General features: G+C 36.4%; 1 protein-coding gene across 1 annotated transcript in view; it reads left to right on the forward strand.

Moving 5' to 3' along the window:
* Bmp5 (bone morphogenetic protein 5) overlaps positions 1-18,555 on the forward strand; it is a 103,196-nt gene that overhangs the window by 38,058 nt on the left and 46,583 nt on the right. Inside the window, exon 2 of the mRNA XM_004668206.3 lies at positions 8,493-8,685. Coding sequence (XP_004668263.2) covers positions 8,493-8,685 — 193 coding nt within the window. The remainder of the gene's footprint in view (positions 1-8,492; positions 8,686-18,555) is intronic.

An 18,555-nucleotide genomic window follows, 5' to 3' on the forward strand; every position in this document is an offset into this window, starting at 1 on the left:
ATTTTATTGCCTGACCCTATCAGGCACTAGTCATATCCCCATCAGTTTATACTCATATTGTCTCTTCCCATCTCTCACCCCATCAAAGGCCCTTCTCAGTGGAGTTATTGATATTCATCATAGTGACATGAATGCATCATTCAGTCTCCACGGGGAGGGAACAATGCTATAGGTTACTTCTGCCTACCCTGTGGGTCTTACAATCTTTTTGAACACTCTTCTATAATGTCCCTGAGCCTTGGAAGGTGCATTATAACCCTACTTTCATGGTAAGGTCCTTGAAACCTGTGAATTTCTGCTTTGAAGTCTTTTTGAGTATCCTCCATGTCATTTTCTATGTAGTGACTCCTGGACTCTGGCAGTTGTAATGGAGGTGGTCTGTCTTGTGCTAGGCAGTTGACTATCTTTTCTTGTCATATTGATGAATCTTGATTCTCCATGGATTTCACTAAAACATCTGTAAAACAAACAAGATTCTTCAACCAAGAGTTAGCAAAACATGGATTAAAGGGGCTAAGCCTATTCATTTAACAGATGTTTGTATGGGTGTAGACACTAATTTTGCCAAAGGCCATAGGAGCTTTTCTCTGGAGCCCTCCTATCCATGGTATTCTGACTTGATTCTCAGTACTAGGTATGAGTTCTCTCCCACTGAGTGGGCCTCATATCCAACCAGAGAACCAAAGCTTACCTGAATAGGCTGTGTGCTTCTGATGCACAGGTGTAAACATCTTGTCTGGCTGGTTTGCTCACACCATTGGTAGTCACTATCCCCCAGCAGCTCACTTAGCATTTTCTAGCACAATAAGGACTCCTCAGCAGGGAATTGGTTTGGTCCTATTTTCCAGCATGATCTCTAAGAAATCTTCAGCAATAGAGTCTTACCATATATCTATGGTTACTAGCTGCTGTGATAATGGCCTCCACTGTTTTGGGGACCCCATGGGTCTACTTGACCAATAGCTCACTGTGAGGTGTAATCCAGTTCTGGCACTGGAATTTGTCAGCCAATGTCCATTGTTTTAATGCTTAGCTCCCTACCTTCTACAAGGTCCATATGCTTGGGTGATGTCCACCCCTTCTCATAGTAGCAGTTATATTTTTATTTATAAAATTGCATTCATGGAATATTTAGGAGTAAGTACTGTACCTAGAAAATGTGAATTGAGAATATTACCTAAAATGGAGCATTTACTGAGACAGTGTATGCATGATGAGGTTGTACTGCTGTGGTGCTAAAAGGTTCTAAGGACTCCTGGAGTCTGGAGTTTGTGGCATGCTCTAGAGTACGTGTTAATTCACAGAAAACATGGACATATGCACTCACTAACCAATAAACATGCCTTTATAGAACCAAGTTTATTTTTCTCAGTGGACCACTCAATGTGAAATTTCTTGCAAACTTACGCATGTTGGTAGTCAAATCATATCTTTGCAGCTTCACTTCCTTTTAAAAGGCAACACAGATAAGTAATGATTCCATGAGTAATCCCTCAATGATTTCTCTCACTCAGCAGCAAATACTGATCTGGATGTTTTCAACACCTGATGAGGCTCCTGAGAGAATGATATCTTTGTCTTACAGCTCTGATTCTAACTGTGACTCTCAGGTATAGATTGTGTGTGGGAGATGAAGAATGACTGCCCAAGAAGGCATCTGAAAACTGTGGGCAATCATGAAATTGATAAAACTAATGCCTCGTCAATTAATTTTAGTCTTTCGACACTGTAAAAATTAAAACCTCTAGCACTGGACGTATCTGTTGTGTTTCTAGTACTGATGAAGTCACTTAGTGAGATATTTGCTTAGGGAAAAAAAGGCTTTTGCCTATTCATTATTCTCTTTTAAATAATAGCTCAGCAACAAAATTCTTTGGGGTGTGTGTGTGTGTGTGTGTGTGTGTGTGTGTGTGTATGTGTGTGTGTTAAATAGAAGCAGCTGGTAGCTCTATACTTCTGTAAAAGCAGTGTTGATTCTGTTACTATCAGCCCATTAGTCATGGGCAGTGAACTTCTAGATTTCTATTTTATGCCTTGTATCCTTTGATATAACCACTTTTATAATTTTTAGTTTATTTTTATTTATTTGAGAGAAAGAGGCAGAGGGAGAAAGAGAGAGAATGGGCACGCCAGGGCCTCCAGCCACTGCAAACAAACTCCAGACGTATGCACTCCCTTGTGCATCTGGCTAACATGGGTCCTGGGGAAATCGAGCCTTGAACTGGGGTCGTCAGGCTTCACAGGCAAGCGCTTAACCACTAAGCCATCTCTCCAGCCTGATATCACACTTTTAAACCAAAGCATTACTATAATAAGTTATTTAGATTACCCTGATAGTGCAGGTAAGCTTTTTGATGCTCCAGCAGACTTGAACTCTGGAGTTTTTCATAGATATGAATGTCTAGAATATAAAGAAAACTTATAAACAGAAGGAACTTTACTCATACCCAGCCATATTTTTTGTTTGAATAGTATGTTTTGTTGAATATTTGATTTTTTTTTTTGAGTTTTTGTGTGTCTGCTCAGTAAAGCAAATCATTTATTTTTTTCACATATTTTAATGGCAGTGCTATGCATGTATATTTTGAGCAAATCCTATTTCACTACCATGTGTTGTTGCCCTTTCCCCCATCACTGTTCCACTGAACCCATTCTTCGCAAATCATTCCTCTTCCATGTTACTGACATGTTTTTTATGTACGTGTGTGATCCACTGAGTTTAGTAAGAGTTACATACATGAGAATGGATGAGAGAGTTACTGACCAGAGCATTTGTGATCTACCCATGGCTACACCACTGCAGAGAATGTCTCCTGGTACACTAGCAATCATTAAGTGTCAAAGAGCCCTCAAGAAAGGCCATGGGCTTCTTTCCTTCCTTCATCAGCCATGATGGACTTTTGATGGCTCTTTTATAACAACAGCCTCTGTGAGATTAGGAATCCAGCAGCAACACCATGTCTGGAAGGCAGCATTCCAGTGCACTGCTGCTTTCCGCCCCTTTGTCTGCGACGTCCCCTGAGCCTTGGAAGGGTGGTATAGATGCCTCATTTTGCACAGAATAATCCACAGTCACCTCTCTCTGCATTTTGACAAATTTTGAGTCTTTTCAGTACTTACTATGATCTGGACAATGTAACTTCTCTAACCAAAGGTGAGAGCAGCATTAACTTATAAAAATAAGCACATATATGTAGAGGGTAATTTGAAGGACACAACACACCCATTTAGCCGAACAAGATTAGTAGCTCCTCAGCCATAGGCTTTTTCTAGGTTTTCAATACCAAACATAAATTTCTCCCTATGGCTTGGTTCTCAAATCCATCAAGAGTGTGGCGGGTCAAACCCATAGAAGTCATGACACTTATTCTTTCAGTTTTTGAGTTCATTACAGATTCTAGGTCTTAATCCTCTGCCATATGTATACTTGGCAAAGACATTTTTCCGTCAGTTAACAATTGCCTTTTCCATAAAAGCCTTTTCATTTCATGAGGGCCCACTTGGTTTATTATTGCCTTTATTTCCTGAGCAACTGAGGCTGTATTCAGAAAATCCTTTCCTGTGCTTATATCTTGAGGTGTTTCCCCTACTTTCTCCACTACCTGTTGCAGAGTTATAGGTCTTAGGTTAAGGTCTTTGATCCACTTATGCATAATCTAATCTAGATAAAGATCTAGATTATTTCTTCTTTATACTGATATCCAGTATTCCTAGCACATTTGTTAAAGAGGCTTTCTTTTCTTTAACTAATATTTTTATTAAAATCATGGCTGTAGCTGCATGGGTTTCTAGCTGGATGTTCTGTTCTATTCCATTGATCTATGTGTCTATTTTTGTGTCACTTCTAAGCTGTTTTTCTTGCTTTGGATCTATACTATGCTTTGTAATCAGGTATGGTGATACTGACGGCATTTATTATTATTCTTTTCACCATATTTAATTTATTTATTTTGGGGGCAACACTGAGAAAGACAGAGTGAATGGGCTCATCAGGGCTTCTAGTCACTGCAAACAAGCCCCAGACACGTGTGCCCTCTTATGCAGTTGGCTATATATGTGTCCTGGGGAATTGAGCCTGGGTCCTTATCCTTCACAAGCAAATGCCTTAACTGCTAAGTCAGGTCTCCAGCCTTATTACCCCCCCCCCCCCCCCCCGCTTCTCAGGATTGCGAGTTCTTTTGTGTTTCTAAATGAATGTTAAGATATTTTCTATTTCAAGAATGGTGTGATAATTTTGATAGCAATTACAGTAAATCTGTAGATTACTTAAGGTAAGAGAACAATTTTGAAAATACTGATTCTTCCAATCAATCAGCATGGGAGGTCTTTCCATTTCGTAGTGTCTTCTTCAATTTTTGTTTTGAGTGTGTCAAAGTTTTCATTGTACAGACTTTATACTTCCTTATGGTGTGAATTAGACTGATTCACTGACTTCATTCTTCCTCAGCATGCTTGTTCCTCCTATATAAGAAGGCTACTCATTTATGTGCATTACTTTTGTATCCTGCCACATGAAACTATCAACTCCAAGAGTTTCCTGTTGAATTTTTCAAGGTCCCTTATGTATAGAATCATATCATCGAAAAATAAGTATAATTTAACTTTTTCCTTACTTATATCCCTTTCTTTTCACTTTTCTTAAGATTTATTTTTTAAAATAAAATTTTGTATTTATTTATTTGTGTATGTGTGTGTGTGTGAGAGAGAGAGAGAGAGAGAGAGAGAGAGAGAGAGAGAGAGAGAGAGAGAGAGAGAAGGAAAGAAAGGAAGAAAGAAAATAGGCATGTCACTGTAAACGAACTCTAGACACATGTGCCACTTTGAGCATCTGGCTTATGTAGGCAACTGGGGAATTGAAACAGGGTCTTTAGGCTTTGAAGGTGATTGCCTTAATCACTAAACCATCTCTCCATCTCCTATTTTTTTTCTTTCTTTTTTTTATTTATATAGCTAAGACTTTTGGTACTACATTGAAAAAGATTGGAAAATGTGGCTACCCTTGCCTTGTTCTTGATTTTAGCAGAAATGCTTTGAGTTTTCCCCCATTTAGAAATAAGTTGGATATAGCCTTTATTACAAGGAGATATTTTCCTTCTATTCTCAGTTTCTTCAGAACTTTAATCATGAAGGCATGTTGGATTTTTGTCAAATGTCTTTTCTGCAATATTGAAATGATTATGTGATTTTTGTCCTTGAGTGTATGAATACAATACACATATCAACTTATATATGTACATCTGTCCATGAACTCTGGAATAAAAAATAAACTTGATCTTAGTGAATGATATTTCTAATGTGTTTCTGTATCCAGTTTGAAATTATTTTAAGGATTAATTAATTAATTTGACAATGGGGGAATGGGCCTGACAGGGCCTCCTGCTGGCGCAAACTGACTCCAGATTCATGTGCCACTTTGTGTGCCTGTGCTTGGCTTTCCATGCATACTGGGGAATTGAATACAGCCATCATGCTTTGCAAGCAAGTACCTTTAACCACTGGGCCATTTCTCCAGCCCCAGAATCATAGCTTCCATGTTCATCAAAAAATTACTCTGAAATTTTCTTTTCTGTTTGTGCCTTTACCTGCTTTTGGCATTAGATAATAATGGCATCAAAAAAGGAGCTTAGTAGCATTCATTTCTTTACAGTTTTATTGAATAGCTTAAACAATATTAGTGGCTGTTCTTTCATGAAGGTTTGAAAATTCACTGGTATATCCATCTGTGCCTGAGCATTTTTAGTTGGATTTTTTTTTAATTTTATTGTTTATTTGAGAGTGACAGGCAGAAAGAAGGAGCCAGAGAGAGAGAAAGAGAGAGAATGTGTGTGCTAGGGCTTCCAGCCACTGCAAACAAACTCCAGATGCGTGTGCCCCCTTCTGCATCTGGCTAACGTGGGTCCTGGGAAATTAAGTCTCTAAGCAGGGTCCCTAGGCTTCACAGGCAAACACTTAACTGCTAAGTCATCTCTCCAGCCTGGAAGGTGTTTTTATAACTACTTTACTCTTATTGCTTATTATGGGTCTGCTTAAATGAATTATATTGTTTGCGTTTTGGTAGTTCATACTATCTAGCAATTTATCCATTTTTTAAGGTTTTCAAGGCTTTTAAGATATGTCTTTATGATTTTCTGAATTTCATTGCTTTCTAACATAATGGCTCCCATTTCATCTCTCATTTTATTGGTTTAGGTGTTCTTTTTTTTTGGTTAGATTTGTTAAGGGCTTATCAATCTAATTTATACTTTCCAAGGATGAAATAAGTGTTTCTGTGCTTATCTATTTCTCTCTCACTCTTCAGATTTCTACTAGTTCTCCCCCTCCCCCTCTGGCCTTATGTATGTCATGAAATTATTTAAGATGTCTCTGATTTCCTAAGAGACACTTAATCTAGGTACTGTAAATTTCCCTCCTAGGAATGCCTTCCTTTTAGTCTACAGGTTGTGGTTTGTTGTGTTTTCATTATCATTTGATGCTAGAAAATTTTCTGAATTCCTTTTCTCCCAGTGAACCACTTATCCCTTAATACTATAGTACTTAATTTTCCTGAGTTTGTGTATATAATTTTAATATGATAAGGGAAGGTTATTTTTATTTTATTTTGTTTATTTTAGAGAGGTTGAGAGAAAGAAAGAGGCTGAGAAAGAGTGTTTATGGGGGAGAATTGACACGTGCCAGGGCCTTTAGGCACTGCAAATGAACTCCGTATGCATATACTACCTTGTGCATCTGTATTTATGTGGGGTACAGAAGAATTAAACTTGGGTCCTTAGGTTTTGCAGCCCTTACTGCGGAGCCATCTCTTCAGCCCCAGGAGGTTCTTTTTATTATTTTTATTTTTGCCTGTTATTGCGTTTGTATCCATATCTCTTCTTCTAAGTCAAGGGCATTTTCCATTGTGATTTGATTATGCTTACTATATCTTCATACTGAACTTCTTTTTATTTCTTCTATATCCAGAATTCTTAGATTTGACCTCTTCATGGTGTCCTGAATATCTTGAACATCCCATTCATACTTCTTTTTTGTTTATTAATCTTGTTGAAATGCTTGAAATTTTCCACCTTGTCTTCAAGTCCATATATTCTCTCTTCTTGATCTATTCTATTGGTGAGGTATTCCACACAGTTTCCCATTTTACATATTGAATTTTTTTTTATCTCTAATATTTCAGATTGGGAACATGTTTTAAATTGTTGTAGATGATAATTGTAAAATGCTCTGAACATAGTGTCTTGAACTGGAATATTTTATTGTAATGCTGTCCTATGTTATCCTAGTCATTTGAGAATTTGAAAAGTGAATGAACACATAGCAACCTTATCGATCATATGATGACACCCCTCTGTAATGAATCCTTTGTACAGGCCTCTCATGTATGTAGAAGCCATGAGATATAGACTGTGTCAGTCACTACACTGAGAACTATCATGTAATAATGCACCAGACTCTTTTCTATGCACTTCCACATTTCTTACTATTCTCAAGAGACAGGGTTCTTTGACTCCATTTGGTAAGGAGGTGGCTAACAGGAGTTTCTTTTCTGAGTGAGACTAGTTAGTGACCTTTGGGAGACTTTCTGCTTCATGGGCAGGGGGAGGGGTGGCTATCATTTAGGGAAGAATACCTTTAAAAAAAGGAAGACTAGTTTATTTCTGAAAGACGAAAAATTCTGGGGAAGGCATCTTCGCAATCATCTTTTCTTATGCATATGACATTATGGTTTGATGGGGAAAGAGAAGTTCTGGTGTTCCAAGACACAGGACAGTGAGCGCTGGTAGGAAAGCTGGAAGAAAGAATTTCGAATGTTTTCAACATGAGCAGTGTTTGATGAAGTATATTTAACCTGACTTAAATATTACCCAGATGGACATATTATTGAAGTATGACATGATATGAATAATTTTTATTATGTTTCAGCTCAAAATATATTTGGTCTACATTAGAAATTCTGTAAAAAGATTGCATATTTAGCCCAGAAAATAAAAACAGAATTATATTTCCTGTTGTATTTGCTTGGTCTAGAAAATGCCATAAACATGGTGTGTGCCTGCAGCTCCTTAATCATCCTCCCTGTCCCCCAGTAGGTGGGCTAAATTTTACCACTGACTTCACTTGGAACTCTGAAGACTTCTGTGACATCTTTATAATTTCTGTATAAAGCCTTCTGTGTTCTGGTACTTGATATACACAGGCAATCACTTTACAAGTTTCACTTTAAAAAACATTTTTGGATAGCCTTTCCGTGCAGGATCCAGGAACTTATGTAAAGCCACAGAGGTTACATTGCTTGTAAATGGAAAAGGCTGTTGGTTTATGGAATTTCCTTTGACTGGAAAAATGTACAAGTTTGAAGCCTTGCTGTTTTCCCTGTTATAGGCCATCCTACTTATTTGCTTTCATTTTCAAAGGTAGAGAATTTAATTTCCATATTTCATAAAGAACTAATTCTTTTCTCCTTTTCCTTTCCTTTCCTTTTTTTTTTGATTTTTCAGTTGAAAGAGACAAGGACTTTTCTCACCAGAGAAGGCATTACAAAGAATTTCGGTTTGATCTGACTCAAATTCCACATGGAGAAGCAGTGACAGCAGCTGAATTCCGAATATACAAGGACAAGAGCAATAATCGATTTGAAAATGAAACTATCAAGATTAGCATATATCAGATCATCAAGGAATACACCAATAGGTATCCACTTTATATTTATTATTCTAGCAAACTGTTCTCAAATTTTAGCAAAGACATGGATAACCCATATGATTGTCACATTTTCTTTGAGTGTGGTAATATTCAGATCCAGGTAAAGTCTAACTGAAAAGTAAAACCAAATGCATGAAAAACTCCTACATTTCTCAGATTGTCCTACCCATGACACCAATCTATGTCCCAAATGGTCTCATTCTCCTCTCTGTGTTCTTTCTTATACTTTTGTCTCATTTTATAGATTTATGCTTCAGCCCAGAAAACTTCCATTTTATTTTGTCAATGATTAATATGAAATAATTATTATTATTTACAAAACTATGCCTTGTAGGTTAGAGAACTATTTATTTTTACTGCTAACATATAAATTGTATGAGCTTAGTTATGTATGCTGAATAAAGGTGATTCTACTTGTGGCAAGATCTGACAGATAATTTTTGTGTATCCTGTTTGGAGATGCTTGAGATCCATACAACAGAGGATAGACTAAGATATTATGTCCTTGCGCACCTCACTGATAGTGGTTGATAAAGATGAACCTCCAAATACAAGTTATAAGGGGAACCTTAGAAGAGTTCTCTGACTTTTACTATAACACAGAAAATAATTGGGTAACCTCTTTAATAGATGGTTCATGATCTTTGTTGGATAATGGATGGACTAAATTTACATGATATTCAACTCCACTAGCTTCACTCGTCAAATCTTTCTTTTATATATACCCTTTGACTAGACAAATATTTAGGTGTAACCTCTGTTTGTTCTCTTCTCGATGACTATCTAGTTCACTGGGGTTTAGATTTTTCTTGCTCTTCTGGTGACAGTTTTCCAAAGGCATTAAGCAACTCAAAGCATTCAGAGAAGATTAAAAACTCAAAACAAAATAAAACAAGACAAAGCAAAATCCTTCTAAGGTGAGGTAAATACATTTGAAAAGCTTCCTGCTGGAGGTTCATAATGAAGAACAGATGATTTCTTTTGGATGACTTCTTTGAAAAGAAAACTATCCATTTCAGTTAGCTGGTCTTCCTCAAAATCAACTGTGGAAATTTTGGATGCCTAATACTTCTTATAGTCTTATGGAACATTGGTTAAGCAGGATATATTTTAATAAACATTGATCTGTACACATCAATTTTTTTTTTTTTTTTGAGGTAGGGTCTCATTGTAGCCCAGGCTGACCTGGAACTCACTATGTAGTCTCAGGATGGCCTCGAACTCACAGCAATTCTCCTACCTCTACCTCTTGAGTGCTGGGATTGAAGGCGTGCACCACTACACCTGGCTTGTACGCACCATTTTCAAGAGCACTAATTCCAAGACAGTCTTTTAGTTAGTTGTTTATGAATACATTATGTTTATTACAAAAATCTAGGGCTAGAGAGATGGCTTCGTGGTTAAGGCACTTAATTGCCTGTGAAGCCTAAGGACCTAGGTTTGCTTCCCCAGTACCTATGTAAGCCAGATGCACAAGGTTACACATGTGTCTGGAGATCATTTGCAACAGTTGGAGGCCCTGGCATGCTCATTCATTCTCATTCTCCATCTGTCTATCTCTCTCTTTCTAATAAATAAATAAACAAATAAAATATTTAAAAAACTATTCAGCCAAGCCACTGCTGGAACCACAAAGAAATTGGGGAGAAGAGCAAGAGTGCTACATCCATGCTGAACCTGATAATCAGTGCCAGGGTGTAGGAGACAGACCATGAGGATACTCAATACCTATCAAAGCAGAGATCTAGAGGCTCCTAAGTGCTCATCACTGAAGTGGACTTAAAACTCACCTACCACTGCTCAGGGAGTTTGGCAGAAGAGAGGGCAGAAAGATTGTAAGACCCGCAAGTTGAGACATCATGCATGGAGGCATTCCCTCACGCCAAAATATCTGACTGCTGCTCCCACAAAGCATAAACCACAACCCCATAGAGAATGCCTGCAATCCCATTGAGGAGCTTCCTCAATAGGATGGGGGCAGGGATGAGGAAAAATAAGGAATTGATGCATGATGTATCTATATAACATATGTTGTTCAAAAATAAAAAAATAAATAAACTAAATAAATTTTAGGCCATATATGTGTGCATATATACACACACACACACACACACACACACACATATATATATATATATATATGTAAAATTTGATAGAGTTTAGGGATATATATATATATTTTTTTTTTTTTTTGAGAGAGAGAGAGAGAGACAGAGGCAGATAGGCAGATAGAGAGAATGGGGCATGCCAGGGGCTCTAGCCATGAAAAAAGAACTTCAGATGCATGCACCCCTGTGCATCTGGCTTATGTGGCTCCTGTGGGGTGGTCCTTAGGCTTTGCAGGCAAACACCTTAACCACCAAACCATTTCTCCAGCTCCTATCTATATATTTTTTTTGACACAAGATTTTACTATGTAGTCCTGGCTGGCTGGGAACTTGGGGATTCTTCTGCTTCTGTGATGGGATTACAGACAGGTGTGTGTCACTATGGCTGTTCAGGGTTCCATTTATAAATGAAGATGTAGATTTTATTTTCTCATAGGCCTTAGTGAATATTATCATATATCATTTTTTGCATTAATTAATGATATCATATTTTACAGTTTAAGTGACAATAATAGAAAATATTAATTGAAATATTTAATAATTTCCCAAGTAAAATTTTGTTTTAATCGTATTTTTTTTGGTCTTCAACCCTTCCTTATATGAGTTAATATTTTTTAACTTAAAAAGAAAACATTTTATTTTATTTATTTGCAAGAGAAAAGGGGGAGAGAGAAAGAGAAAGAGAGAGAGAATGGTCATACCATGGCCTTCAGCCACTGCAAATGAATTCTGGACGCATACTCCACCTTGTGCATCTGGCTTATGTGGGTCCTGAAGAATCAAACCTGGGTCCTTTGGCTTTGCAAGAATGTACCTTAACCTCTTAGCCATCTCTGCATTTCTGAGTTAATATTTTAATAACACTATTATTCATGGTTGGAATACTATAAATAACATGCCTTATATGTTTGAATTATGTTTATTTTTGGTCAGCTACATATATTTTATGCATATTAAGTTGTGCTTTGTTATTTAATATCCTCCCAAAAGCTCAGATGAACCTTTGATACACTTGGTTTCGCTCATCTGGAGAATGTTTGAATCTAGATGCATAATTTACATTGACCAAAACAAAAGGTCTTAGCCTATATTTAGATCCTATAATAGTTTAGATGTTGAATGCCCTTCAATGAACCGTATAGTAAAGACATGGTCACAGGGAAGAACTATTGAGAGCTGAAGAGGACCCTTATGAGAGGTCCTTATTTCAATGGGGACATGACTTTAGAGAGGAGTATGTGAACTTCATTATCCAATATTTGTCTGTGCTCTGCCTTCTGACTGACAGAGGGAGGGATACACTTAGCTACGTGCTCCCATCAGGATGTTTTGTTTCATTAGAGGCCAAGAGCTGTTGGCCACAGAGTAGAACTTGAACATACAAAATCATGAGCTAAAAACCAAACTTTTATTTTCATAAATCAATTACTTCAGGTATTTCATTACAGCAATAAAAATCTGCTTTAAAACAAGCCTATTGTTCTATCAGTTTAGGATATTTTTGAATGCCATTATTTATAACTATTAATCTTGTCACATGTTTTCACACACATGTTTGTGTGTAGTTTTGTTTTTTCTTTTTCTTTTATTGAAACAAAGTTTGTACTCTACTGGAACTATGTATTCCAGGTTGCCCTTAAACTCTATATCATGCTCCTGTGTCAGATTTCTGAATTCTGGGATTATAGACATGAGCCACTGTACTGGTTTACCTGTTTTCTATGAATGTAATGTGTATAATTTCTAACAAGGTAATTTCAAATTTCATAGTTCCTAAGCATGTAAAGTGCATTACAAAGATCATGAAGATAAAGAACAATAGAAAAATCTGTTACTCCTGAATGAAATCATACCTTTTTAAAAATTTTATTTATTTATTTATTTGAGAGCAACAGACAGAGAGAGAAAGAGGCAGACAGAGAAGAGAGAGAAAGAGAGAGAGAGAAAGAATGGGCATGTCAGGGCCTCCAGCCACTGCAAACAACTCCAGATGCGTGCACCCCCTTGTGCATCTGGCTAACATGGGTCCTGGGGAATCAAGCCTTGAACCAGGGTCCTCAGTGTTCACAAGCAAGAGCTTAACCACTAAGTTATCTCTCCAACCCCCATCCTTTATTTTTTGAGAGAGAGTCATATAGTCCATCTGAGCACTTGATGAACTTCCTACGTGCTAGAAATATAGGCACTTACTACCACACCTGACTTCATGCTAACTTTAATAATTAATCCAATTTTGAGTATGTATGTGTGTGTTAATGCATTAAACAGACTTTAACGTAGGGGAGATCGTGATGCTCTTGACAAAGATGGGGCATTGTCTGTCTTAAAGTTCTGTTATTTTTCTAAGCATATTTGATTTACCAAAATGTTGCTTTTGATGTTTCTGGAGGTAATGTTCAAGTTTTTTTGTATTGGGGCACATGATGGCTCAGTTTTATGTATTTTAACTGAATCATGCATCAAATTTACTGAATAGAGTTTTTTAAAATTGAACTCATGGACTGAGGAGATGTCTCAGCAATTACTGGTGCTTGTTTGCAAAGTCTGATAGCCTGGGTTCAATTCACAAGTGCCTACATAAAGCCTATTCTCAGAGGCACATGTAACTGGAGTTTCTTTGTAGGGGAAGGAGGCTCTGACACACCTATTCTCTCTCAAAAATAAATATTTAAAACTTCAACTCAGTGCATTCAATATTAATCCAATTCTACAATCCAGTTTTTAAGTATCTAGTATTATGTATTATTGCTGAATTGTAACTTTCTTCTTCTAGGTTTATTCAGTATCTATTGTCCACTGTGGGTATGGTACTTGTTAACATGCTTGGGACTCTTTCCCAATTATCTTTTTAATTCCTGAAATATTCAAATCTTTACCATTTACTTTACCTTTATTTATTGTGAGATACTCTGGCAAATTCTCTATTATCTTTAAGTACACATTTGCTCAGTACTAGAAGTTTATTATGCTGAATTGTAATAAAATACAATTTTGTCTATTATTACATATAAATGTAGGATTCAATTTTTATATCCCCTTTATTTCAAGAGACAGACTCCAAAGAAATAGAAACACATTTTATAGAGCATTTCAGGTTTTTATCCCAAATCTCAAAGTCACCATAATTTAAATGTAAAACATTTCAAAACTGCTAGAAGAAAACATATGGAAAACAGTTTAGGATGTTGATATAGGCTAATGAATTTTCAGATGTGATTTCTAACAACATGGAACATAAGCAAAATTTCACCCATAGTGTTATATGACACTTAAAAGTTTCTAAACATCAAAGGGAACAACACATAGAATTGAAGAAAATAGCAACAAGTTACACATCTGACATGGAACAAACATCCAGAATAAACAAAGTTCTCCATAACAACAGTACTGAGATGCTTTTGCGGGTTCAAGTACTTCTCATGCAAACCCATCTCGTAAGTACTGATACAAGTGTCACCCAGGGATGTCATGCCATCCCAACTTATCTATGGCAGTGGGAGGCAGAGTGAGAAGGATGCTGAAGCTCAGGGACCAGCTAGGCTGGCATTTGTAATGGTAAAGAACAGGAAAGAACCTGTTTCAAACAAGGTGGAAAATGAGAACTGACAACCCCAGTCTGCCTTCTGTCCTCCACCCGTGCTTTGGCATGCACACATCCATATATATTTATAACACATACAGTAAACAAGTAAATTAAACAACAACCAAACAAGCTCTAATCCGACCAAAAAATGTGCCAAGGAATTCAATAGATACTTCATAAAGAGATACAGAGGTGATGAAGAAGAACTAGAAGATGGGTGAAAAATACTCATCAATGAGGTGCAGATCAAAGTTACCATCTCATTCCAGTTAGAATGCCCATTATCTGTGGTAATAGGTAACAAATGCTAGTGAGGTTATAGAAGATTATGGATGGGAATCAAACTGATGTAGTCATTACAGAAATACCATACTTATTATAGCATTATTCACACTAGCTAAGATATGGAACTAGCCTAAATAGTCCTCTCTCTCTCTCTCTCTCTCTCTCTCTCTCTCTCTCTCTTTCTCTCTCTCTCTTACACACACACACACACACACACACACACACACACACACAGGAATACTTATTTTGGAGTAAACAGAATGAAGTCTTATTTATAGCAACACTGATGGATCTGGAGATAATAGAGTTAAATGAAATAAGCCAGACACAGTCAGAAAAATAATACATAATTTTGCTCATTTGTAAGATCTAAAAATAACCAGAAGTGATGTAACAGTGGCTACCAGACACTGAAAAGGGTAGGAATGGGTAAAGAGGGCTACTGTATTAAGTAGCAAGAGGCAACTAGCTTGGATAAATAAATACAGGTGTGCCATTTACAGAAAGATCATTATAAGTAACAATATTATATTGTATATATCACAATGCCTAAAAATTTTAAATGTTCTTATAAAATATGATGTCAGACATCTTAAATATGGCGATGCAATCATCTAGTTGATACACAAGGATGTACTCCACAAGCTCATACAGTTATCTGTTAATTAGAAATTGAAAAGGTGGGATGGACAGATGGCTGAGCAGTTAAGGCACCTGTCTGCAGAGCCTAACAACTCAGGTTCAGTTCCATAGTGCCCACATAAAGTCAGGTACACATAGTGGCACATGTATCTGGAGTCCATTTGCAATGGCTGTTGGCCCTGATATCTCCATCATCTTTCTCTATGTTTGTCTCTCTTCTATTTCTCTCTGCTTGAAAATAAATAAATAAAATACTTTAAAAATTCAAAAAGGAAATTGTAATGTATAGAATATAAGCATGGGCACTGGATCCACATGGGGGAAGTTTGTCGCAACTTTTGAAGTCTTGGTATATACATCTGGAAAATAATAAAAACAGAAAATATTTTAGAAGATGAAAATTTATTTCAAATGTTTTCAGGACTGATATGTATGCCAATTCAAATACCACAGCTGATAATACATAATTCAATTCTATCTACTTTGGTTTACACAATTGCATACATCAAGGAATCACAAGTAGGTAAGTTTGTGTAATAATAGGTACCATCTGCATCTACATTTATGAAAAATAAGGACATTTTTCTAACTTTATTAAATTGGTTTCTTTTACTATATGATCTTCAACACACATGTAAGAAATTTATATATTTTGAAATCTAAAAACAAAGGGAACATAACTAATTTATCAGAAATACTATTAAAGGCACCTGAACTTGTGAACTCTTAAATGAATGAGCATACTTGTCTTTAAATTACATTTGAAGGAGGTACTATGGATATATAATAGAAGGATATGGGAATTTTATTATTTATAATTTTATCTCATAGGAAAATCAGATATAGCAAAAGGTTCATGAAAAATGTTTAACATTATAGCTTTGTTTAAAATATTTAAATGAAAACTTTTAAGTTCAATAAAAAGTAAATAAACCAGAAATATGAATGTTGTTAAATTTCCTGGAAAGAATATCAAACAAAAAAGGTTTTGGTAAATAATTAACACTAAGAAATACTCAGACTAACACTAATTAGACAAATGCTATATACATTATTATATGCCTAATTTATACTAATTTAGAGTAAATGTATGCATTGTTGTGGGAATTGTGATCAAAGCCTGGTCCTGATGGCCCCTGATAATCCAGGTTTGGCCACATGGCCTCAATAAGCTAATTAAACAAACGATGGTGAAAAACAGAGAAAGGAAATTTATTCAATGTGACCACTTTTGGACAAGGAACAAAGTGGCTAAGCACTCCTACCCACTCTCCTAACAAGCCTTGAGAGGGCTTAACATGAGATGCAGGTTCTAAATAGAAAGCAAGAGGTATGTATAAATATGCATTCCTAGTGAACATGCAGCCTCACCCAACCCCATCATCTCTACTTCTGTCTTTCCTACATGATAGTCTGACAATTTGTCAGTACTTTGTAACATCTCTTTCCAGGAGAAAAGTTCTTCCACTGGCTGGAACAAGGTTTCAGTCTTTCCTCTCAGGTTCTAGAAAGCCACTCTTTCAAAAGTCTACACTGCCTTTTCCATATGCATGACTGTTTGTATAACACACATGTATCTGGAATTCCATGGAAATCATTGAGATGCTATGTTGCAATATATGTAGTTGTTTTTATTCATATTTGTGACATTTATACTTTATAAAATCTGTATGAGAAGAAAATTTGTTATTTTTTCTTAGGGGAAGTAGAGTATTAAGTTTGTGGAAAAAAGTCTGAGAATGAAAAGAGAGGCATAAATCTTTCTAGAATATCTTCATTCCTGTCAGATGGGTATAGTAAAGCAAGACTGGAAGGAATCACTTTATAGGGCATAAGCTTAAATTTCAATTTTTCAGCATTTTCTAGACTTTCTAAAATTTTTATCATGCATATTATTTTTGTAATTAGAAATAAGTCTAATTATATATACTTGAGATGTAGGAAAAGAGAATGAGGAAGGGAGGGAAGGATAAAGAATGGGTGGGAGGCAGGGAGAGAAGGTGTAAGGGAGAAAGAAATTGCATGATTCTAAATAACATGCCCAAATTCACCCCGGTGGAAGAGAGACAAATATCAAACTATCAGGATTTCAAAATAAGTTGTTCTTATAATTCCTAAACTATGAAAGGCGATTTTCCCCCAGAGAAAATTAAGGTAAATGATTATTTTCTCTTTTATTTATTCTATGGAAAATTTTCCTGCCAATTTGTAACTCTGACTTTACTTCTCTTGAAAAGTCAAGTTAAAACTCCTTAATTTGCATATTACTTTATTACAGTTAAAACGCTTTCATTTACACATAATATCATCAAGTTAAAACGCCTTATTCACATATCATCAAATCAAATCTCCTCCATTCACATATAATATCTTCACAGTTAAAAAACTCCTTTATTTAATATCATTAGAGTTAAAATATAATTTTAATATGAAAAACTTATAATTCAAATCAAAATAATTCAAATCAATGTTGAAAGCATACACTATGGTTTCATTGATAGAAACATAGATAATGATAAATGATAGACTTTGTTTATTTATTGATTGATTGATTGATTGTGGTGCCAAGGATTAAAACCCAGGTCTGCTCCTAATGTGAGCGAGAGCTCTGAGTGGGATTGGAACTCCCACTCCAATAACTCGCTAGTCTCAGAGAAGGGTAAATTATAAGAGTTATTTTAGGGATAGTTCCAAAAGAAGTTGTTCCGCTTTCCAGAAGCCTAGCTGAAAAGAGAGAGAGGAAATCCATTCTTACAGGGAATTTCTCTCCAAGGAGGACACCTCTGGGGAAGGTGGAAGGAAAGACAGCTCTCACTATTGCTCAGGTCCATTTATAAGAAGCAGGTATGCAACCAGCATGAACCTCAGGTGTGCTCAAGTGTGTAGGGAAGAATCCGATTGGTTGACGGGCCCACAAAGTAACACTCACTCACGAAGGGCTCACTCACCTGAGTAAATTTGTGAAATTATGGGGGAAAAAAATAGGAAGGACTTGATGAGGAGGAATTAGGAAGTTGCTTACAACAATCTTGCATGCGAATGAATTAGATGAGTTCTAGTCCTGCCAGGGCATGCAAGGTGGCTTCCATGTTTTTCTGTGGCCATTCCCTAGCTAACTACCTATTTGGAAAAAGCTCTTAACGTGTAACACTCCTATGATAACAAGTACTCCTGTCCCTGAGCTCCAGCTCCAGCCCTTCAGACACTCCTTGAAGAACTAAAGTGGAGGTCGTAAAAGAA

The sequence above is a fragment of the Jaculus jaculus genome, chromosome 8 (assembly GCF_020740685.1).
Source record: "Jaculus jaculus isolate mJacJac1 chromosome 8, mJacJac1.mat.Y.cur, whole genome shotgun sequence".
NCBI classification, from domain to species: domain Eukaryota; kingdom Metazoa; phylum Chordata; class Mammalia; order Rodentia; family Dipodidae; genus Jaculus; species Jaculus jaculus.